General features: G+C 39.4%; 1 protein-coding gene across 1 annotated transcript; it reads left to right on the top strand.

Annotated features, from left to right (window-relative positions):
* Positions 1-483: 483 nt before the first annotated feature.
* Positions 484-13,182, top strand: DUT (deoxyuridine triphosphatase). Its single transcript, XM_007935204.2, has 7 exons — positions 484-508; positions 1,517-1,655; positions 4,251-4,342; positions 6,507-6,551; positions 12,204-12,278; positions 12,645-12,715; positions 13,126-13,182. The coding sequence occupies exons 1-7, from the start codon at positions 484-486 to the stop codon at positions 13,180-13,182; spliced, it is 504 nt and encodes a 167-aa protein (XP_007933395.2).
* Positions 13,183-23,773: the final 10,591 nt, after the last annotated feature.

Here is a 23,773-nt window from a genome sequence, read left to right as displayed (position 1 = left end):
TTATCTATATTCATCCCCTTTTGTAAATTACACCATCGTGGCTGAGGTCCCCTTCTGTGCTTCTGGGGAACCACAGCCGGAGTGCCAGAATTTTAACTGAGCTGTCCTTGCGATTTCTCCTAAGAGTACACAGTATGTAGTCTCCCATTCTAGGTGTTGTAAGAAAAACAAGCGTGCTGCTGTGCCCAGTCTTGGTAGCTCTGATACATAGTGGCTAAGGCACTTGACTGCTAACCGGGAGGCTGGTGGTTCAAACCCACCAGCCACTCCTCGGAAGGAAGATGGGGCAATCTACTTCCGTAGTGATACTGCCTCGGAAACCCAAGGAGGGGTCACTATGAGTCGGGTCCGACTCCACGTCATATAACAACAACAACAGCCTTGTCCAGTCTAGGGCCCGGCACTGGGCGCAGTGACTGGCAACCGCACTGTGATGCGGTTCCGTCAGCTTTTGTGGTTCCTGAGATCAGAACCCGTGACGCCATGGCTGCAGATGGAGCCGCCCCAGGTAAGTCATGTTCTGAACCCTGGGCCGCGAATACTGTGGGAAAACGGGAGGCGAGGAAAAAAAATATGAGCGAGAAGCAGCATGGACGTTGCATCCCTGGGGGTCGAGGACCTGCCCCTATCCGAGGCACCACCTCCGTGCTCTCGTCATGTGGCAGCGGTTACTGCTTCCGAGGTCATTTTAACCGGACGTGCCTTTACGGCGTAGACGCAGCGAGCGCGGAGGAGCAGAGGAACCAACCAAAAGCAGTGTCTCGGAGAAAAATTAGTCTTTTCTGTAGTCTCACGATGAGCTACCATTTTCTTCCATTCTCTGCTCCACGCGGTGTTTAAAGACACGCAAAGCACGCGAGTTGGAGCCGAAACTGCGGGTCGATTTAGGCCAGGCCCCTCAGAGCGCCATGCTCCTAGGGAGAATCCGGCCGCTGTCCAGCGCTCGAAACCTAAGCCGAGATCGCAACGGAGCCAGTAAAGTCAGGGGCCTAAGTTTCCAGGGAACGCTTTCTAAGATGTGGGGATGCTAGGAGCACGTCCGGCTCTCCACTCCCTTGCCCTGACGCTTTGGGAGGAAGTCGACTGAGGCTCTCAGTTTTAGGCGGCCGGAAGAGTGGGCAAGCCCGCCGCCTCTGAATGCGCGGGAGCGAGTCCATTCGAATCCCCTAGTGGGGGATAAGCGTTGGCTTTCTATTTTATGTGGGCGAGGTTATTGAAGGTGCCCCTTATACTGAACCCCGGCCTTGAGTTTGGAAAGGTACAAAAGGCTCAATAGTTTCCAATTCCAAACGTGCTACCCGAGAAGGGCTTCCAGTCCAAATTTTGAATCACTCTTCCCCTTCTAGTCAAAATTGTGGGCTCGTCCTGGAGGGTGGGGTGGGACCGGGAGAGGGTGGCGGGAGATTTAGAACTTGGTTTGTTCCCTGCGTCTTGCTTCAGCCAGTACTGTCTTTTCTTTCTCTCTGTTGGTCTCTGCTCTCCGTCTCTCTCTGCACTGCTATGCCCTGCTCCGAAGAGACACTCGCCATCTCCCCCAGCAAGCGGGCCCGGCCTGCGGAGGAGGGCGGCGTGAGGCTCCGCTTTACCCGGCTTTCGGAGCACGCTACGGCCCCGACTCGGGGGTCCGCGCGAGCCGCGGGCTATGACTTGTACAGGTGAGTGGGGGCCACCGCCCGACCCGGAGAACGCTGGCCCGGGCGAAGAGGCTGAGAGGGGCAGCCGTCTGCCTCCACTTCTGCCCTCGGCAAAGGAGGCCCAATTCCTGAATTACAGAGGTGCAGGTCCTGCTTCTTTATGTTCGGGCAGTCTGCTGCCACAGCTTGAAACATCAGTTAAAAGGTTGCAGGAACAAACAAACCCTTTTTGCATATACGTAGGTTTTCTGTCTTGAAAACTGTAGCATTCAGCATGAATTAAGTAGGAATTTGGGCAGGGTGTGAAATAGTAAATATTCTGCAGAATACTTACCAAGGCGTTGTTCGTTATGCATATTTACTGTACCCTTTGTAAGTGGAGGATAGAGACGACTAAGGCTCTTCTTAGTCTTCAAAGAGTGACGGCCTGAGAGATACGCTGTGCTAAATAGAAAAGTCCTAATGTGAGCCTAGGGGCAGAGTATTAAAATACCCAAGGATTGCTGAAGGAAGCCTTAAAAGCAAAAAAACCAAACTCACTCCCATCTAGTCGAGTCCGACTCAAAGCTACCCCTTTGGGTTTCCCGGGAGGCGGTAACTCTATAGGGAAGTAGATTGCCCAATCTTCCTTCTGGCGAAGTGGCTGCTGGGTTTGCCGCCAGCCTCCTGGTTAGGAGGCAAATGTCTTAGGCACTGCCCCACCAGAGCTAACATTTCCCCAGTCGTGTTTAAGTTCTGCCGAAGGACTGGGAATTTCAGAAAGGGTCCAAATATGAAAAACGGGTTACTAATATTACCACCCTTCGTTTGTGCAGCACTTTTTTACCAATATTAAAACCTTTCTGATAGGCTATTTTAATCAGCACAACAGTCCTGACATTGATGAGTTTTACTTTTAGCAGAAAAGTTTGCTGAGACCTGAATTGGTTTACTCAAGGACTTAAATGTAATCAAATTATTGACCCTGAATTCAGTGGATTTTTTTTGTTCTCCACTTTGACTGTACCCAGTTCTTAGAACCATTGTTGATGTTGGCAACAGTCAAGTCATCCTCTGACTCATGGCAACCTCATGCACAATGGAATCAGACTGTTGTGGTCCCTTGAAAGATGACCAGGCCTTTCTTGTAGTCTAGAACTGCTGATATATGTTCAATCTCAAAGAAAGAGGCAAGCCTCCATGGAAGGTAGAGCCCTGGTGGTACAATGGTAAAAGCTGCTAAGCAAGATGTTGGTAGCTCATATACACCAGCTGCTCCTCATCGGGAGAAAGTTGTGGCAATCTGCCTCCATAAAGTTTCACAACCTTGGAAACCCTGTGGGGCAGTTTGGTTCTGTTCTGTAGCAGCGCTATGAATTGGAATTGACTCAATGGCAATGGGTAGGAGAGTGATGTAGTTTGACTAGATCCTTCCAAAGGCCATGCCTGAGCACTGTTGTGACTTCTAGGCAAAACTTTGACTTAAGATACTTTAAGCATCTTCCTAATAAACACATCGGTGACTTTCTGGGTACTAAAGTCACCCACCAGCCACTCCTCGGAAGGAAGGTTGGGCAATCCTACTTCCGTAGTGATACTGCCTCGGAAACCCAAGGAGGGGTCGCTATGAGTCGGGGCCGACTCGACGGCAAACAACAACAACAAAGTCACCCTGGGAATAACTGATCTCTTTAATAAATTAGAGAATGTAGCTATTTAAAGGGAGGAAATTCCAAGGAAAGAAGTGAAAGTCTAGTACTACTTTACCAGGCTTAATTAGAGTCTTCAAAATAACTTGCAGTTTTGCTTATTGTAGAAGTTTCTTAAATTTCAATCAAGGAAGGAAGTTACAGTAATAGCAACAATAGCAGCATTTTCCTTCAGAGGGTCAGTTCCTCAGCAATGCCCATTTGCAGGGACTGCTCACAGTGATCAGCTCGATCCCTCAACCAGTGAAGTTCATAAACACTACCAAGCCAAGGAGAACAAATGCAACACAGCTCTACCTTTTTCCCCCTTATTTTTCCCACCCAATTTTTTTAACCTTGTTCATTTTCCCCTCATGTCATAGAGGATTGTTGTGACAATTAAATGAGATTTGAGTATGAATGAATATATGAAATGAGAAGTATATAAAGAAGTTAGAGCTGTACCTGGCACCTAATAAGAATTTAATAAATAATTAACAATTGTGAGCTATTATTTATCCTTTATTGGTACTTCATCTTTTTTATGTACTGTGTTAGTGAAGCATATATCTTAAGGTTTGCTTTTCTGTCCCCTTCTTATATGTACCTCATTTTATCAACAAAATTTTACTTAGAGGCATACACATTGACACCTCTTTCCCTCACCAAAAATTCAGAGACTTATTTGTAAAGCTGTCATGATTTTAATAATAAACCAGAAGAAATAATCTACCTCCGCCATCTAGATTTTGTTTTTTAAAGATGAATTGGTAATTTAGTGCCCTTAAATCTTAGCTAGATTGATTATAGAGATCTACGGTTGTATCAATTATTTTTATGATTATTTTACAAAATATCTTTAAAGAAATTTTATATACTTGATCACAAAGAAGAAAATTGTAAAAATAATTTCATGAATAAATCTGGTTATTTTCTTTCAAAACCTTAGTGCCTATGATTATACAATTCCACCCATGGAGAAAGCCCTTGTGAAAACGGACATTCAGATAGCCCTTCCTTCTGGTTGTTATGGAAGAGTAGGTAAGTGATTTAAGAAACAGGTAACTCTGTCAAACTTTCTGTCAACACTGCAGAAGAAAGGCCTGGTGACCTTCTATAAAGATTACAGCCAGGAAAACCCTATGGAGCTCAGTTCTGCTTGGTAACTCATGAGGTCACCATGAGTCAGAATTGACTTGACAGGAACAGGTTAGGTTTTTAAAATTTTTTTTTTTCTTTGTAGTGTGTTCCATGTCTTAGTTTCACTTGGTACATAACTGAGTGAAACAACATCACTTGGCCTACTTCCTAAAATAAAAAGGAGCCTTCTGTGATGGCAAATGCAGCCAGTTGGAAACTTTCATTTACTTACCTGGTTTTGCTTATATCTCTTTGGCCTAGGAGGTAATTCTTGCAACTCCTCGTTGTGAGAAAAACTGAACATACAGGTGAGTTTTAACTGGAACTTTTTCCTGCCAGCTAACCCACGAAGGATCAGATCTCCTATGAGACTAGATTTGTGTAGACAGTGATGAGAGTGGTTAATATTTGTTATATGAGAGAAAAATGAAGAAAGGCTTAGGATAATGACACATGGCATTTTACGTACAGAGCTTAAAACTCCTGCCCCATGTTGTTCTCATAGTATATCAGCCCACTGAACCTTTTCCATTTGGGCATCCTCCTCATGCATGGGATGTATTACAATTAAGGGTATTCTTCAGTATGCTGGAGGGAAGTGCCTCATAGTGGGAGGGGATGGGCAAAATGGAGTGCAAATCCTTCTAGAGGTAGTTACTTGTCACTGGAGAGAAGCGTACCTTTTCAAGAGCACAATTACTTTCTGACACCTCATAGTAAACATAATGCAGCAAATGGAACTCTGGCTCCCATGGGGCACTGGGAAGGGCTACCCAGACTACCATTATCTCATTAGCCATGAGAAAGAACTGCCAGTCAATCAACCTTTAAACGAAAAAGATGACCTTTCTCATCTCATTTTGGCATCATTGATTGCATTTTCAGTGTTTTTTGTGGTGGGAGGGGGAGTCAGGAAATAGAATAGATAAATGGCAAGGCTGGAATGGGTGGCATTTGTTAACAGAGTGCCTAATTTAAATAATTCTGGAATGAAATATTACAATGATAGGCCTGAGGTGAAGTCAGTAAGTATTTTTTCATTTTAAGAATAAAAAGCATGCTGAGATTGACTGTCTGAGGTTTAGATTTTGGCATCTTGTTTAACTGTTAGGCTTTTTATCTCACTGTGCTTCCTTTGTTTCATGCAGATGTGTCTTTTGCATCTGAATCTTGAGTAGGAGTCCCTAGTTCCACGCTGAGCTCTGCTGCAGTTGTGTTAGATTTGTGTTCTCTCTCTCTGGCTTCTTCCCATATATACTGCAGCTTGATTAAGTCTCCCATCTTAAAATAAAAGTCCTCTTCCTTAGTCCCATATCTTCACAGCCACAATCCTTTCTTCCCCTCTATCACGTGGAGCACCAGAGGAAGAAGGAGGGTCAGGAATCAGTGGAGGAATTGGAGTAGGTGTCCAGTCAACTCCATAAACAACTGCCTCTTTTGCCATGAGACCAGAACTGGATGCTGCCTGGCTACCCAAACTGAACATTTATATCAAAGAGTCTATAAAAGAGTTCTGAACAAAAGGGGAAAATGGAGAACAAATTTTGAATTCTTACGGAATCCAAACTCTGGAACAGTTGAGGCTGGATGACTTCTTAACACTGTTTCCCTGAGGAAATTTTTAAACCTGGAACTCAAACTACTCCCTAAAGTCATCTATGAACCGAAAATAGTTCAGCCTAATTGGAAAAGAATGTCTGCATTAAGGAGTATACTCTTAAAGAATTATTTATCTGTTATTAAATTGACAACAGCAACTTAAAAGGATGGATGAGAATCTTAAGGGCCAGTTAATTACATTAATGATGGTGAAAGAGTTGGGAAAAAAATTGTTGAGAAAGGCGGCACGACCTGAAGAATGTAACCAGTGTCACTGAATTGTACGTGTAGAAATTACTGAAGTGTTTTATGTTTGGTGTGTAAATAATAGAAATTCAGAATCGTCTGCTAAAGTGAATAGGAAGATATTATAGGAGTTGAGAGTGACATGCTTAAGTTGTGTCAGTCATATCCAATATTATCTCTCCCCTCTTAAAACAGCCTTTTTTTTCCTTTTGTTTTTTAGCTCCACGTTCTGGCTTGGCTGCAAAACACTTCATAGATGTAGGAGGTAAAATATTTGCATGTTTGTTCTGTAAATATTTGTAAGTATTTACTGTGTCTTTGCTTAAGTGGTAGTATTCAAATGACATTTTTACATTTATCTTCAAGAAAATGAAATGGTATGGGGTTGTGTCTTCTATAGAAATTTCCATATCTGAAATAATAGATAATTTTGATATAGTTTCAAATACTGTATGATTAGTTCTAATTTTAAAATGACAGGTGTGTGGAATGCATGTTATTTTACTAATTAAGTAAGCAGTATCTGACACTGGATTTTATTTATTTTGCCTTTGAGTGATACCACTGTAATTTTTGGAAGAAAGCCTGTTACTGCAAGGGGGAAGAAAAGCTTTTATGTCCTAAGTAATTGTTTAAGCAAAAGATTCTAGAAAGTGCAGGTCTATTTTGCTATGAATGAGGGTTTTCTTACCTTCATAAGACAGCCAGCCATGTTTGGCAAAATATAAAAGGAGAATCTTTCCCTCAAGTCTGGGGAGAAAACACTGTGCTTCCTGGTCTCAAAATTTCTTGCGAATAAAATCCTCTGTGGCACCTATTCCCCTTATAACAAAGCCTTACTCATGTCTCCCAAGGCCAGTAATTTCTCACATGGCCTCTTTCATGAGGAGCTCCAATCTCTTCTGCTATAGGATCTCTAAGTACTCCCTCACTGAAATGGAATTCTCACCCTCCTGATATAGTCCCCCTACTTAGAATTTCCTTCTTACTGGGGTACAGACCTCACTGACAGGGTCTCCCCATCCTAATGCTTATGCCCCGTTGATAGAGGGTAACTACTTCACTGACTAGACATTTATCCTCTGGATAAATGAGTGTGCTAGGTCCTCCCACTCCCAGCATTTTCACAAAGCTGTTCTATCAAGAGGCCTTCCTAAAATAAGACAAAATATAAATAAATACTATTTTGAGAGCCCACTGTGTACCAGGTGCTTTATATATATTGTCTAATCCTAATAATAGCCCTGTACGCTCCTTTAGTCCATGAGAAAACTGGCTCAGAGATGAAGCCAAGTTCACACAGCTATTGGAAACTGGAGTCGTGATCCATGTGATTCCAAACCGCTTGTTCTCACCAAGGAGCCTTGGTGGAAGGGTAGTTAAGTACTTAGTTGCTAAGTGAAAGGTTGGCAGTTTGAATCCATCAGCTACTCCGCAGGAGAAAGGTAAAGATTTACAGCCTTGGAAACTTTATTGGACTTTTCTACTCTGTTCTATAGGGTTGCTATGAGTCAGAAATCTTCTTGAGGGCAGCATGTATGCCCCTCACTAACCAAGCACTGGTGTATTTCTATCACTGTTGTGTGCCACTGCAGGAATTCAGCACAAGGTGAAGCCTCTTCCCTGGTTTACCTCAGGCCTGCCCCTCAGTCAACTTTTTTGGAAGGGCCTGGTGTCTCCCCTTTGTGCCACTAGGTGGCTCTGTAGGGTAAGACAGGAACTCAAAGGGATTTCTTTGGGAGTGAGTTACAAAGCGGAAGAAGACCACCAACTCCCAGGTTGAGGGCATTGTGGGCTCCATAAGTTATGCTTGATTTTAAAAGTACTTTTATGAACTCAAGTATGGTAATTAAGGACTAAAGCTTAAGGATATAAAAGATGGTATATATTTGTGAGGAAATTTCAAAGGACAGTGAAAGAAATGTGGGTTTTGGAGGAATACTGGATTTGGGGATCTCACCTCTGTCACTTTTAGTTGTTACTTCAACTTGCTAAGCCTCAATTTGCTCATCTGTAAAATGGATGTTACTACGCCTACCTCTGAAGGTTTGTGGGTTAAAATGGTATGTAAAGTATGTTAACAGTGCTTGGCACATAATAGACCCAGTAAATTGTAATTCTGTCCCTTTAGGGATTTCACAGATTTTTATATGTGGAAACTTTTTTTAACCTTCGTTACTAATTTTTACTCTGTTTAAAATAATCCTCTGAAAAGAATTCATGTAAAAGAAATGGAAAGTTAGTTTGCCTGATGGTTGGTATGATGTTATTCATAAAATCACATTGTGGTGTGTTTTGGATACAGAGTATCTTAAAAATGTCTCTTAGGCACAAGTTTATCATAGTTGGCCACAATTTTTATTTCTGAAGAGAGATGTTGTTAGAAGTCCCAGGCTGTAAATAAGGGTCAAAGGGAAAAGCTGAGTATGCAGGATTCCGTTCAGAATTCACATCTGGTAGGTGTGGATAGTTTTCACTAAAGTAGGTTTCCAACAAATGACATGCCAAAGTCTTGACACAGTAAAACTCTTGCCTAAAGTCAGTTAATCGCTCTGCCAGTTCCAATGCATGATTTTTCCAGTGATAACTTCAAGATACTTTCAGCTTTCTCATGAAGAGAAATATCCCTGATGCTTATATCCCTTATGTAGAAACAGAATAGTCCTGGGATTTTCTTGAAGGTCAGAATGGCAATTGAACTATTAAGTTTTTATTTTACACTGTTGTATTCATGCTGGAAAAAAAGTATTGATTGAGGGCCCTTTTTTTTTTTTTCACCGTGTATTTTAATCGGCTTTATCCAGCTTTCTTTTAGACAGTCAAAGGCTTTTACGTTATTGTGTCCCAAGCATAAACTAGAAAATCTTGTTATATTAACTGGTTGCTCAGAAGATACCCAGCCATTTGAGTACTTCTGATAGGACTGCTTTACAAATACATAGCAAAGGCCTTTACAGAAAGGAAGTGTTTTTTGTATGGTAGAAGATACTATAAAGTCAAAAATCAAATACTTGCAATTCATATGAAAGAGTTTAAGACCCAGATAGATAGGGGGAAAAAATACATCATGAACAAAATACAAAAGAGGACATACAAATGTCTAATACATATACAGGGTGAAATCTAGCCTCACTAGTGGTCAGGGAAATGCACAGGAAAGCAATGAGGTTCCATTTTTGACTCATACACATTGGCCAGAATTACAGATTGCTACCATACATACCATGGCACTGGCAGGGATTTTGGAAATGGGAATTCTCAAATATTGCTGATGGAGTTTGAATTGCTACATCTTTTTTGCAAATACACATGCTTTGAACCAGGAAAAGTGCTTTTTGGGATCTAATTGATAAGAATAAAAAGCCCTAATGTGCAGCCCTAAGGACTGCTTTGTTTATTGTAGCAAAAATGTGAAAGCAGCCTGAATGTGTAATAATATGTAAGAAAATAATTACATAGAAATAATGGTACTGTGTTCCATATTACAGATTTTTAAAAAATGATTAAGATTTATACATATTAACCTGAAAGGTTGTCCATGACATTTTAGGTGGAAGAAAAGCAAGGTATATTGGTCTAATATAGGCCACCTCATAATAGAGAGTAGGGGAATATCATCAGCTTTTACTTTATATGTATTTGTATTGTTTGGGTAATTTTAAATTTTTCTAATAAAATAGAAACAAAAGGTTTCAGGTCAGTCAGGCTACATTGTCTTTATCCAACTTGTCTAGATAGGTGAGTGCTTCAGAATCTTCCAGTGTGGAGCTTCTGTGGTCTTCAGTGGCCATTTGTTCCAGCCTGGAACCGTGTGCTCTACTGAGGGCTTGCTACATGTTTGCTTCATTAAGTCTGATTTAAGTTATTCCTTCAGTCCAAACTTTCTCCATATAGTTAATACAGAAAACAACTAATTCCATCTTTATATCAATTCTTTTCATAAATATTAAGGACTAAATTAATGGTCAGCTGAAACTGGAGAAAGAAACCTGTGTTCTCTGTTCTTTGAATCTGATCAAACTCACAACCAGAAAATAGATTGTTTCTTTCAGTCTCGACATGAGATAAACTACCACTACCTTGTCCATCTTTCAGCCCACTTTTTATACTTATCCTTCTCCTGACTGTTAAACATTTATCTTTAATTCAGACTTGTAAAAGGGTTGTGTTGGGAACCTTTTACAAAACACTTAAATTCAGTTTAGTTCAGTTCCTGGTATTTCATTCACAAAGCACACGGGTTCATTTATACCTCTACTATAATCCAGTGGGAAAAATCTAAAATACTGGTTTTTCTGAATATTTTCACCCATGGTGGAATCCCCCCACCATATGTAAAAAAAATGAAAGGGTACATTTAGAATATACTTAGGAGCACACCCCAGCCCACCCATCCCCCAAAAAAACCCACTGCCATCAAGTTGATTCCAACTCATAGCGGCCCCCCCACCCATTAGGTTTCCAAGGCTGTAAATCTTTACAGAAGTAGATTTGCCTGCATTTCTTCTGTGGAGTGGCTGGTGGGTTTGAACTGCCAACCTTCTGGTTAGCAGTCAAAAGCCTTAGGCACTGCACCATCACAGTTAGGAGTACGCGGGTAGCACAAATGGATGAACACTTGACAACTAACCAAAAGGCTGGCAATTTGAACCCACTCAGGAGGTGCCCTGGAAGAAAGGCCTGGCAGTCAGCTTCTGATCACGGCCTTGAAAACCATTTGGAGCAGTTACACCCTGACACATGAGGTCACTGTGATTTGGAATTGACTCAACAGCAACTAGGGGGAAGAAACTTAGGAATTACCGTAATTGGATGAATTAATTGTATGATATATGCATTATAGATCTTTTTTTTTTTTTTTTTTTTAATATGAGAAGTCCTGGTATACCTACATTATCTGTGATTGTGTTTATGGAAATATTTCTAATTCTTGTCCCAAAGATAATACTAGCAAGCCTGGTAAATGTAGTTCTCCAGGCCATAGCAGGGCCCTGGCTCAACTCTGTTCTCATGCAAAGGTTTATTGCCCTTTTTTATAATTTCAAACAGATAGTAATTACACATGGTTCCATGTGTAATTCTTCTACAAGATCATGCTCTAAGAAAGAATGGTGATTCCAATTAAAATGAGGAGAATATGAACTGAAAGGTTTAGGACCCTGTTCATTGTAAAAATGTTCTTATATTTGCAAAAAATGCTATTTGACAGTGTCACTGTTGACATATTCTGCAAATCTTCAGGCTTTTTGGCAATTTTGTTTATGACTCAGTCATATTTCAACGTGGAAATTGGCGGGAGCTGGAAGGGAAAGAGCTTAGCTATCAAAAACATTAAAACCGGGACCATGGTTCTCAGCTCTTCTTTTTGGCAGGTGTACAGCAGGTAGTCGGTGGGTTTGCGGAGAGCAATTCAGGATGACCAATTTAAGATGGTATTGCCTATACCCTGCTTGGAGTAGGAGATGATTAATAGGGGTGACAGGTTAGAAAATTAGGGCCTGTTGAAATTCTTATTTGAGTTTTAGTAATATCGTTTCTTAGTTTTGAAACTTTACATAGAACCAGAGCAAGATTCATTATTATTCAGTTGTAAGGATAAAATTTTCAGAACTATGTAAGAAATGATTTTGAGGTAATTTTATAGCCCTGATGTTCTGGTCTAAGGAGCCCTCCCTGGTGGCACAGTAATTAAGTGCTTGGGTATTAACCAAAAGAGTCCGAGGTCAAGCCCCCCAGCTGCTTCCGCAGGAGACAGATGTGACAGTCTTCTTCCATAAAGATATACAGCCTTGGAACCTCTGTGAAGCAGTTCTACTCTTTCCTAGAGGGTTCTGATGAGTCGGAATTGACTCCAAGGCTCAAAACAACAGTGTTCTGGCAGCATAAATCAAACTGATTATGTTTTCCTTTTCTTCAGCTGGTGTGATAGATGAAGATTATAGAGGAAACGTTGGTGTTATACTGTTTAATTTTGGCAAAGAAAAATTTGAAGGTATGTTAAGTGTATATGTGCACTTGAATATAGTTTTCTGTTATCTATATGTAATAAGAAGAAACTCTGATAGTGGAGTGGTTAAGGCATTTAGCTGCTAACTCTAAAAGGTTGGCATTTCAAACCCACCAGCCACTCCACAGAAGAAAAATGAGGCAGTTTGCTTCTGTAAAGATTTATAGCCTTGGAAACCCTGTGAGGCATTCTACTCTGTCTTACAGGGTCACTATGAGTCAGAATCAATTCAGTGGCAGTGGATTATGTGTGATAATAGACTAACTTTTAATTCTCATTCGGCAAGGCAGGATATATATATAATGGTATCAATAAAATAGCACTAATAAACTTTTTTTTTTTTTTTTTAAGTCAAAAAGGGTGATCGAATTGCACAGCTCATTTGTGAACGAATTTTTTATCCAGAAATAGAAGAAGTTCAAGTAAGTATCAAAGCTGGTAGAGAAGGAATGATCCTAAGTGATGAAACAAATACAACTTTGAGGATTTAATATGTTGTTTACAACTAAATAGTATGTATACCTAGTCATATTTTAAGCAAAATTAGAATCTTAGTTTTAGAATTTCTTTAAATGTTTTTCTTGTAGCTATTATGTAGTATTACTTTGGATAACAAATAATTAAATGTACTTTGGAATTCTAATAATTCCTTAGCTCTTTTGAAAATAATTAGACATTGCAATTTAGAAAGCTTTTTTTAAAAATTTAAATTTCTTCTATAATCTTTCTTTTGAAAAGATGGCAGGAATGAAAGTATCATTAATTAGTTGAAAAAGAACTGAAAGAGGTGCTAAAATTAACTATATGAGTTACCACTTTTATATCTTCTCAGGTTTTGGATGACACAGAAAGGGGTTCAGGAGGCTTTGGTTCCACTGGAAAGAATTAAAGCTTATGCCAAGAATAAAAATGTACTTTTTTTCTTTTAAAATAAAGAGTTTTCGCTTAAAATCTTTTGGTAGTTTGTACTTGTATAATCTTAATTGTTTTAATTTCTTAAAATACTTGGCTGTCTCATGATCAAGGAAAGGGCATGTCTCTTGGGATCACATAGAAACTTGTTTTTCTGTTCATTGATTATTGCATATAATCTGCTTTGTGGATACTTAATGCAAGTAGTTTTGTTTTCGTGTATATATATATATATATATATATATTTGCATCATTTATAAATACAAAAAATAAATAGTTCACTAAATGCTTTAGTTTATAAATCATAAGCAATACCTTTCAGTAAACTTGAATTCTGTCACAGATATAAATTACTGCATAAGCTGGGCTAAAAGATAATAAAAAGGAGACATTAACGTTACTGTGTTCTTCTCTTTATTGGTCAAAACTTTTTTTTTAATCTTCATGTTCTTTGTGAGAGTGGGAATTGGCCCATAGAGGTTTAGTAAGTTGCATAACATTTCCACTGAGTGACCACTATTAAGAATCAAGTAATTTCTACATGGAAGTTCATGTTTGCAGTATCTTTGAACTCCAAGTAGTAGAAACTATAGAAGGGTAGAGGTAACTGATGAAAGTCCTGGTGAAGTTTGTTCATACCTGGAATATGTTTCCATCTAGACATGGTACTTACAGGAAGATGCTCAGATATGAAGCTGCTCTTGAAGTTGGAGACTTGGACCATTGCATGGGAAATAAATAAAAGATCTAGGGGTGTTAATGTTTGGAGAAGAAATATGTGGGTTGAGAATGGGAGGAATGTGGGGAAGAGTGGATAGAGGAGGTACCTGTGTTAACAATTGATGTTCTTAGATTTTTAAAGACTCAAGAAAGAAATTAGTCTGGTTATATGTGACCTGAATGACTTGAAGTATGATCACTGGGTTCAGTCTACTGTAGGAAGAGGGGTGTAATGGCATAGTCATGGAACTTCTCTCAAATAGCAAAGTAATGAAAAAAGCAAAAAGTACTATATAGAAGAATGTGATACAGTCTCAGGTTGGTATGATGTTTTGTTATTTCTGTTAAATTTGAATATTTCCTAGTATTTTTACTTTATTATATTGTGAAATAAAACAGTGTAAGTGTACAGTATAGTGAATAACTACAAAATGTTATGTCCCGTCGAGTTGGCCCCGACTCAGCGACCCCTCCTTGGGTTTCCGAGGCGGTATCATTACAGAAGTAGGATTGCCCAACCTTCCTTCCGAGGAGTGGCTGGTGGGTTTGAACTGCCAGCCTTCTGGTTAGCAGTCAAGTGCCGTAGGCACTATGCTACCAGAGCTCCTAATTACGAAATATGAACACCTAAATCACTATTATGATAGTAAAGAAATAGATCGCCAGCACACCAACAGTGCATCCCTTCTCTGTCATGCCCCCTTACTCCCCTTCTAGAGGTAACCATTCTTTTCACATTTACAGTTTCACATTTTCCTTTTCTTTAAATAGTGCCACTTCATATGGAAGCCTAAATTTTGTTATGCCTTGTTTTGAAACTTCTCTAAGTGGAATGATAGTATATGAATTCTTAGGTCTTGCTTCCTTTGCTCAACACAGATTTTACACATGCTTGATGTAGCTGTAGTTTTTTTATTATTATTTTTTATTTTTATTGCTTTATGTTCCACTTTGGGAGCTCTGGTGGTAAAGTGCTTAAGGCATTTGATTGCTAACCAGAAGGCTGGTGGTTCAAAGCCACCAACCACTCCTCGGAAGGAAGACTGGGCAACCTACTTCCATAGAGATAGTGCCTTGGGAACCCAAGGAAGGGTCACTATATGAGTCGGATCTGACTTGCCAGCAGTGAGTTTGGTTTTTTTGTTTATGTTCCATTTTAATGCCCTGTAAGCTTTCATGCCTACTATAATCCTGGTATAAAGCCAACTTCGTTGTGATACATTATTATTTTTGTTAGTTGTTAGGTGCTGTTGAGTTGACTCCAACTCATAGTGACCCTATGTACAACAAACCAGACACTGCCTGGTTGTGCGCCGTCCTCCCAATCCTTGATATGCCTGACACCATCATTGTATCCACTGTTTCAGTCCATCTTGTTGAGGGCCTTCCCTTTTTTCACTGACTTTCCACTTTACCAAGCATGATACCCTCCAGGGAATGGTCCCTTCTGAAGACAAAGTAGGTGAGATGAAGTCTGGCGTTCTTGCTTCCAAGGAGCATTCCAGCTGCATTTCTTCCAGGACAGATTTGTTCATTCTGGCAGTCCATGGTACTTTCAGTATTTGCCAACACCACACCTCAAAAGCATCAACTCTGATCTTCCTGTTCAGCTTTCACATGCATATGAGGCTATTGAAAATACCATGGCTTGGGTCAGGTGTACCTTAGTCTTTAAAGTCACATCTTTGCTCTTGAGCAACTACTGCAAAGAAGTCTTTTGCAGCTGATTTGCCAGTGCAATATAACATCTGATTTTTTTTTTTTTTTTTTGACATCTGATTTCTTGACTGCTACTTCCATGGGTGTTGATTATGGAACCAAGTAATATGAAATCTTTGACAACTTCAAGCTTTTCTCCATTTATCACGATGCCACTTAATAGTCTAGTTGAGAGGATTTTTATTTTCATTTTCTTTACACTGAGGTGTAGTCCATACTGCAGACTGTAGTCTTTAACCTTCATCAGAAAGTGCTTCAAGTCCTCACTTCAGCCAAGCAAGGTTGTGTTGTCTTTTTCTCGGGTTAATGAGTCTTCCTGCAGTCCTGATGGTGTGTTCTTCATATAGTCCAGCTTCTCGGATTATTTGCTCATCATACAGATTGTGTAAGTGTGGTAAAAGGAAACAACCCTGATGCACTCCCTTCCTGATTTTAAGCTATGCAGTATACCCTTGTTCTATTTGTACAAGAGTCTTGTGGTCTATGTATAGGTTCCTCATGGATCCAGTTAAGTGTTCTGGAATTCCCATTCTGAATTTTATCCATAATTTGTTATGATCCACACAGTTTAATATTTTTGCATAGTCAATAAAACACAAACATCTGGTATTTGCTTTCAGCCAAGATTCATCTGATAGAGCAATGATATCCCTTGCTCCACATCCTCTTCTGAATCTCGCTCACATTTCTGGAAGTTCCCTGTCAATACACTGCTTTAACCGTTTTTTTAATTATCTTCAGCAAAATTATATTTGCATGTGCTATTAATGATAGTGTTCAATACTTTTCACATTCTGTTGGATGACTTTTCTTTGGAATGGGTACAAACAATATGGATCTTTTCCAGTCACTTGGCCAGGTAGCTCTCTTCCAAATTTCTTGGCATAGACAAGTAGTGCCTTCAGTGTGGCATCCGTTGAAACATCTCAATGAGCCAATTCCCAGAGCCTTGTTTTTCACCAATTCGTTCAGTGCAGCTTTGACTTCTTCCTTCACTACCATTGGTTTTTTATTATATGCGACCTCCTGAAATGGATGAACATTTTTGGTACAGGGACTCTGTATTCCTTCTATCTTCTAATACTTCCTGCATCATTCAATATTTTACACATTAAAAAAAAAAAAAAAAACGAACACTGCCATCAAGCTGGATCCGGCACATACCGACCCTCCTTGGGTTTCCGAGGCAGTATCTCTACAGAAGTAGATTGCCCAAATTTCCTTCTGAGTAGTGGCTGGTGGGTTTGAACTGCTTCTGGTTAGCAGTCAGAATGCCTTAGGCAAACATCTTTCAATATTGCAACTCGAGGCTTGAATTTTTTCTTCAGTTCTTTCAGCTGAAGAAATGAACATGTTCTTCCCTTTTGGCTTTCTAATTCTAGGTCTTTGCACATTTCATTATAATAATTGACTTTGTCTTCTCGAGCTGCTCTTTGAAACCTGTTCAGCTCTTTTATCTTGGCATTCATTCCATTTGATTTATTTATTTATTTTTGGCTTTAACAAATAGGAATCTATTGTCTTGCAGTTTAGGAAGCTAGAAGTCCGAATTCCAGGTGCTGACTCCAGGGGAAGATTTTCTCCATCTGCTCTGGAGGAAGGTCCATGTCTCTTCAGCTTCTGAGTCCTGATTCCTTGGAAATCTCTCTTCCATTTGCTTTAGCTACTCTCCATTCAAGAGCAAGTTTAAGAGTCTCTTCTGACATCCATTTTGGTCTTTTCTTCCCTGCCTTTTTAATGATGTTTTGCTTTCTTCATGGATGATGTTCTTGATGTTATCCCACAGTTCATCTGGTTTTTGGTCATTGGTGTTCAATGTGTGAATCTGTTCTTGAGATAGTGTCTAAATTCAGGTGGGATATAATCAAGGTCATATTTTGGCTCTCATGGACTTGTTTTAATTGTCTTCAGCTTCACCTTGAACTTGCATATGAGCAGTTGATGGTCTGTTCCACAGTCAACCCCTGGCCTTGTTCTGGTTGAAACTATTGAACTTATCCATCGCCTCTTTCTACGGATGTAATTGATCTGATTCCTGTGTGTTCCGTCTGGCGAGGTCTAGATGTATAGCTGCTGTTTATGTTGTTGAAGAAAGTTATTTGCAGTGAGTAAGTTGTTGGCCTCCAAAATTCTATTATGCAATTTCCAGTGTTACTTCTATCACCAATGCCATGTTTTCCACCTGCCAGTGATTCTTCTTTGTTCCAACTTTTACCTTCCAATCACCAGTAATAATACATCTTGATTGCATGTTTGGCTAATTCCAGATTGCAGAAGTTGGTTGTTGTTGTTAGGTGCCGTTGAGTCGTCTATGACTCATAGCAACCTCCTTCCTGTACAGCAGAATGAAACAATGCTCAGTCCTGTGCCAGCCCCAGGATCCTTGCTATACCTGAGCCCATTATTGCAGCCACTGTGTCAATCCATCTCATTGAGGGCTTTCCCTTTTTTCATTGCCCCTCCACTTTGCCAAGCATGATATCCTTCTCCAGGGAATGGTCCCTTCTTACAACATGACCAAAGTAGGTGAGACAAAATTTGGCCCATTCTCGCTTCCAAGGAGCATCCTGGCTGCACTTCATCTTCCAGGATGGATTTGTTAGTTCTTTTAGCAGTCCATGGTACTTTCAGCATTCTTTGCCAACACCACAACTCAAAAGCATCAACTCTTCTTCAGTCTTACTTTTTCATTGTCCAGCTCTCACGTGCGTATGAGGCGATTGAAAACAACATGGCTTGTGTCAAGTGGACCTTAGTCTTCAAGGAAACATTTTTGCTCTTCAACACTTGAAAAAGGTCCTTTGCAGCAGATTTGCCCAGTGCAATATGTCATCTGATGTCTTGACTGCTGCTTTCTTTGGTGTTGATTGTAGAACCAAGTAATATGAAGTCTTTCACAACTTCAATTTTTTCTCCATTTATCATGATGCTGCTTATTGGTCCTGTTACGAGGATTTTTGTTTTCTTTATATTGAGGTGTAATGCAGACTGCAGACTGTAGTCTTCAATCTTCATCAGTAAGTATTTCAAGTCATCCTCACTTTCAGTGAGCAAAGTTGTTTTGTCTGCATAAAGTAGGTTGTTAATGAGTCTTCCTTTGATCCTGATGCCACATTAGTCTTCATATAGTCAGCTTCTTGGATTGTCTGTTCAGCATACAGATTGAATAGGTATGGTGAAAGAATACAACCCTGACACACTCGCTTCTTGATTTTAAACCATGCAGTGTCCCCTTGTTCTGTTTGAATGACAGCCTCCTGTCTATGTACAAGTTCCTCATGAGCACAATCAAGTGTTCTGGAATTCCTATTTTTCTCACTGTTATCTATAACTTGTTATGATCCACACAACTGAATGCTTTTGTGTAGTCAATAAAACACAAGTAAACATCTTTCTGGTATTCTTTGCTTTGAGCCAAGATCAATCTGACATCAGCAATGATAACCCTTGTTCCATGTCCTCTTCTGAATCCAGCTTGCATTTCTGGAAGTTCTCTGTCAATATACTGGTGCAACCATCCTTGAATATCTTCAGTAGGATTTTACTTGCATGTGATATTAATGATATTGTTCGATAATTTCCACATTCTATCAGATCACCTTTCTTTGGAATGGGTCTTGTATGGATCTTTTCCAGTCAATTGGCCAAGTAGTTGTCTTCCAAATCTCCTGGCATAGCCGAGTGAGTGCCTCCAGTGCAGCATCCATTTGTTGAAACATCTCAATGGATCTTCTGTCAATTCCTGGAGCCTTGTTTTTTGCCACTTCCCTCAGTGCAGCTTCAATTTCTTCAATACTGTTGGTTCTTGATCAGATGCTACCTCCTGAAATGGATGAACATCAGCCAATTCTTTCTGGTACAGTGACTCTGTATTCCGTCCATCTTCTATTGATGCTTCCTGCATCATTCAATATATTGCCCATAGAATCTTTCAAGATTGCAACTCAAGGCTTAATTTTTTTCCTCAGTTCTTTCAGCTCGAGAAATGCCAACTGTTCTTCCCTTTTGGTTTTCTAACTCCAGGTCTTTGCACATTTCACTATAGTAATTGGCTTTGTCTGCATGAGTTATTCTTTGAAATCTGTTCAGCTCTTTTATCCTGTCATTTGTTCCATTTGCTTTAGCTACTCTCCACTCAAGGGGAAGTTTCAGAGTCTCTTCTGACATCTGTTTTGATGTTTTCTTCTTTTCTTGTCTTTTTAATGACCTCTTGCTTTCTTCATGGATGATGTTCTTGATGTCATCCTACAATTCCTCTGGTTTTCAGTCATTGGTGTTCAATGCATCAAACCTATTCTTTAGATGGTCTCTAATTCAGGAGGGATATAATCAAGGTCATATTTTGACTCTTGTGGACTTGTTTTAATTGTCTTCAACCCGAACTTGAACTTGCAAATGAGTAGTTGATGGTCTGTTCCACAATCAGCTCCTGGACTTGTTTGGCTGAAGATACTGAGCATCTCCATCGCCTCTTGCCACAGATATAGTCAATCTGATTCCTGTGTACTCCCTCTGGTGAAGTTTATCTGTATAGCCGCTGTTTGTGTTGTTGAAAAAGGTATTTGCAATGAATAAGTCATTGGTCTTGCAAAATTCTATCATGTAGTCTCCAGTGTTATTTCTATTGCCAAGGCCAAATTTTCCAACTACCTGTGATTCCTCTTTATTTCTAACTTTTGCATTCCAGTCACCAGTGATAATCAGCACATCCTGATTGCATGTTTGGTTAATTTCAGACTGCAGAAATTGGTAACAATGTTCAGTTTCCTCATCTTTGGCTTTCATGGTTGGTGCATAAATTTGAATAACAGTAATATTAACTGGTTTTCCTTGTAGGCATATAGATATTCTATCACTGACAGCATTGTACTTCAGGATAGATCTTGAAACATTCTTTGTGATGAATGCCACACCATTCCTCTTCGATTTGTCATTCCCGGCACAGTAGATCATATGGTTATCTGATTCAAAATGGCCAAAACCAGTCCATTTCAGCTCACTAATGCCTAGGATATCAATCTTTATGTGTTCCATTTCATTTTTGACAACTTCCAATTTTCCTAGATTCATACTTCGTACAGTCCATGTTCCGATTATTAATGGATGTTTGCAGCTGTTTCTTTCTATTTTGAGTCATGCCTCATCAACAAATGGAGGTCCTGAAATCTATACCCCATCCACGTCTTTAAGGTCGACTCTACTTTAAGGAGGCATCTCTTCCCCAGTCGCAGTTTGAGTGCTTTCTGACCTGACAGATTCATCTTCTGGCATTTTCTCAGACAGTGTTTCAGGGCTGTTTGAAAGGTTTTCACTGGCTAATTCTTTGAGAAATGTATGGCCCCTTCCTTCTTCCAAGTCTTAGTGTGGAAACTCAGCTGAAACCTGTCCGCCATGGGTGACCCTGCTGGTAACTGAAATACCAGTTGCATAGCCTCCATCCTCACAGCAACACACAAGCCACCACAGTATGACAAACTGAAAGACCAGTGGTGAATTACTTTTATTTATCACTAAATTTGATGTGCTACTTTATTTGTTGTTGTTGTTATGTGCCATTGAGTCGGACCTGACTCATAGTGACCCCTCACTGGGTTTCCAAGGTGGTATCACTATGGAAGTAGATTGCCCAACCTTCCTTCTGAGGAGTGGCTGGTGGGTTTCAACTGCCAGCCTTCTGGTTAGCAGTCAAGTGCATTAGTCACTATGCTACCAAAGCTCTTGCTACTTTATTTAGGTTTTTCTTTTTTATCTAGGTTCACAAGAGAGATATGGCCTATAATTTTTCTTAAACTGTATTTGTCAACTTTTGATAGCAAAGTCATGCTAGTTTCATAGGGTTGAGCATTCTTTTCCTCTCTATCTCTTGATCATTCTCTATATGTTGTTGTTATGTGCTGTCGAGTCAGACCTGACACATAGCGACCCCTCCTTGGGTTTCCAAGGCAATATCACTATGGAAGTAGATTGCCCAACCTTCCTTCCAATTCTCTATATAGTCTGTATAATTGAAATTATTTCTTCAACTGATTATAAATCTTACCAGTGTGGTAATTTGGGCATGGAGTTTTCCTTATAGGAATATTCATGATTCTTAATTCAAATTTTTTATTCGTGGTCAGTCTTGGTAACTTTTTTTCCCTAGAGATCTGTTCATTACATTAAAGATTTCAATGTATTAGCATAGAATTGTTCATAGTATTCTTTAACTATTTGCAACTTATAGTGGTGTCCCCTTTTTATTCCTCACAGTACTAATTTCAATTCTGCTGTAACAAATTACCACAAACTTAAGAGGCCTAAACAACACAAACTTCCTGTCATATGGTTCCGAGGCCGAGGTCAGAAGTCTGAGATAACACACATGGCTAAATTTAAGGAGCTGGTAAGGCTGGTTCCTTCTGGAAGCTCTGAGCGGGAGAATCCATTTTCCTGGCTTTGCTATTTTCTAAAGTCTGACAGTGTGGCCCCTTTTCTTGGATAACTTCAGCCTCTTGTTTCCATGACATCTCTTAACTCTGATCCTCCTGCCTTTCTCTTGTAAGTATCCCTTACGATTACATTGGGCCCACCTGGATAAGGCAGCATATTCTTCCCTGATCCTTCATCACATTCATAGATTACAGAGAAGGATTAAAATCATGTGGGTCAAAATTATGATAGCAACACAGGTTCAAAAAGCATCCCCAGATAGAAAGGTTTACATGCAAAACCTGTGCTAAGCAGCCTGTGCTCATTCCAATAAAAAATGTTGGCTAGGCATTTAAAGCAATTTTATCTTCTATTCATTAATGTGAAATTTTTGAATTATCTATTTTATGTAACTGACATAATCCTCCTACCTGGGAAATACCTTTCAGTATTGTATCATCATCCTATAAGGTTGGTGAGGTGGAAAGAAGTAGTATCTTAAACATTAAAATACCTTTTTTTTGAAAAGGCACATCTCTATTTGGAGATGGATTACTTAAGCAGTATCTTGACTTTACTCTTGCCCTTACTAAAAAAAGTGGGAAAATGGAAAGAAAAAGAAAAATATTTTCACTGGGGGAATTCTCTCAAGAAGGGTATGTTAAAAAGGTCTTCCCTTTTAGCAATTAAGCATAGGTAAGTTGGAAGGATTTTTAAAACCAATATAAGATCAAGGAGGTTTCCTAAAGAAAAAGCCTAGTAACTATAACATTAGATTATAGGGAATGCATAAGATTAATGGGAAAGTTACTAAATTACATCTTGATTTGTTACTAATTTTTAAAAAATGAGTTTTATAGATAGAATAAAAGCTACTAGAAAAATATTTATGACTGCTGGAGTTGCTGATAATCTTTCTTTTTTGAATTATGTATATTTTAACTTTTTTTAAACATGAAAACTTTACTCGGTTAAGAAATGACATTTTATTATAAAATATTTGTACAAGTTTTATAATATTTAATATTTTAATGAATATTTTCAATATCGAAAATATGTGGGGAAATTATGACTAAATTATATATGCAGATTGGTACAGTAGAAAAGCAGTGGCTTTGGGAGTTATAGAGCTGAGTTTAGGTTCTGCTTTTTACTAACTGGAAGATCTTGAAAAAATAACTTTCCAGATCAATTTCCTTATCACAATAAGGATAATGAGTCAGATGATCTCCAGGGCCCCTTCCTGCACTCTTTCCTTTAATGAATCTTATGTTCAGACCAGATGGTATGGCTATGGCAAACTACTGCCACCTGGTGGCAGTCATCTAACAATCTATACAATTTAAGGTATAAAATCATCTTAATGCTTATTATATTTGTGTAGCATCTATGGGCTGGCAGTGTGCCAGTATTATCATTCATTCAATCTAGTGTTTTTCTAGATGATGTGGGTGCAACAATTAAGACGTGAACTATCATACTAGCTGCACATCATTTAATCTCCTGAGTGTCTTCCCATCTGAGAAATTAATACCCACCTTGCATTATTAGATGACCTAGAGATCGTGGATGTAAAGTATCCCATATAGCCCATGGCAAAGAATAATTAGTCATTAAATAGCAGCAATAATCCTCAGGAAGGTTACCATCTAGTAGAGGGAACAAGACAAACACAGGAATTATAGAAATATGCACAGTCTGTGATATGCTATGAAAATACA

The sequence above is a fragment of the Orycteropus afer genome, unplaced genomic scaffold, assembly GCF_000298275.1.
Source record: "Orycteropus afer afer isolate SDZICR_OR568_19922 unplaced genomic scaffold, OryAfe1.0 scaffold00026, whole genome shotgun sequence".
Lineage (NCBI taxonomy): Eukaryota > Metazoa > Chordata > Mammalia > Tubulidentata > Orycteropodidae > Orycteropus > Orycteropus afer.
The sequence above is the reverse complement of the archived record's forward strand: the minus strand, read 5'-3'. Positions and strand labels throughout refer to the sequence as shown.

Coding starts and splice junctions, on each gene's coding strand:
- DUT (XM_007935204.2), top strand. CDS start 484: ATGGCTGCAGATGGAGCCGCCCCAG. Junction 4,343..6,506: donor TGGTTGTTATGGAAGAGTAG/GTAAGTGATTTA, acceptor TTTGTTTTTTAG/CTCCACGTTCTGGCTTGGCT. Junction 6,552..12,203: donor ACACTTCATAGATGTAGGAG/GTAAAATATTTG, acceptor CCTTTTCTTCAG/CTGGTGTGATAGATGAAGAT.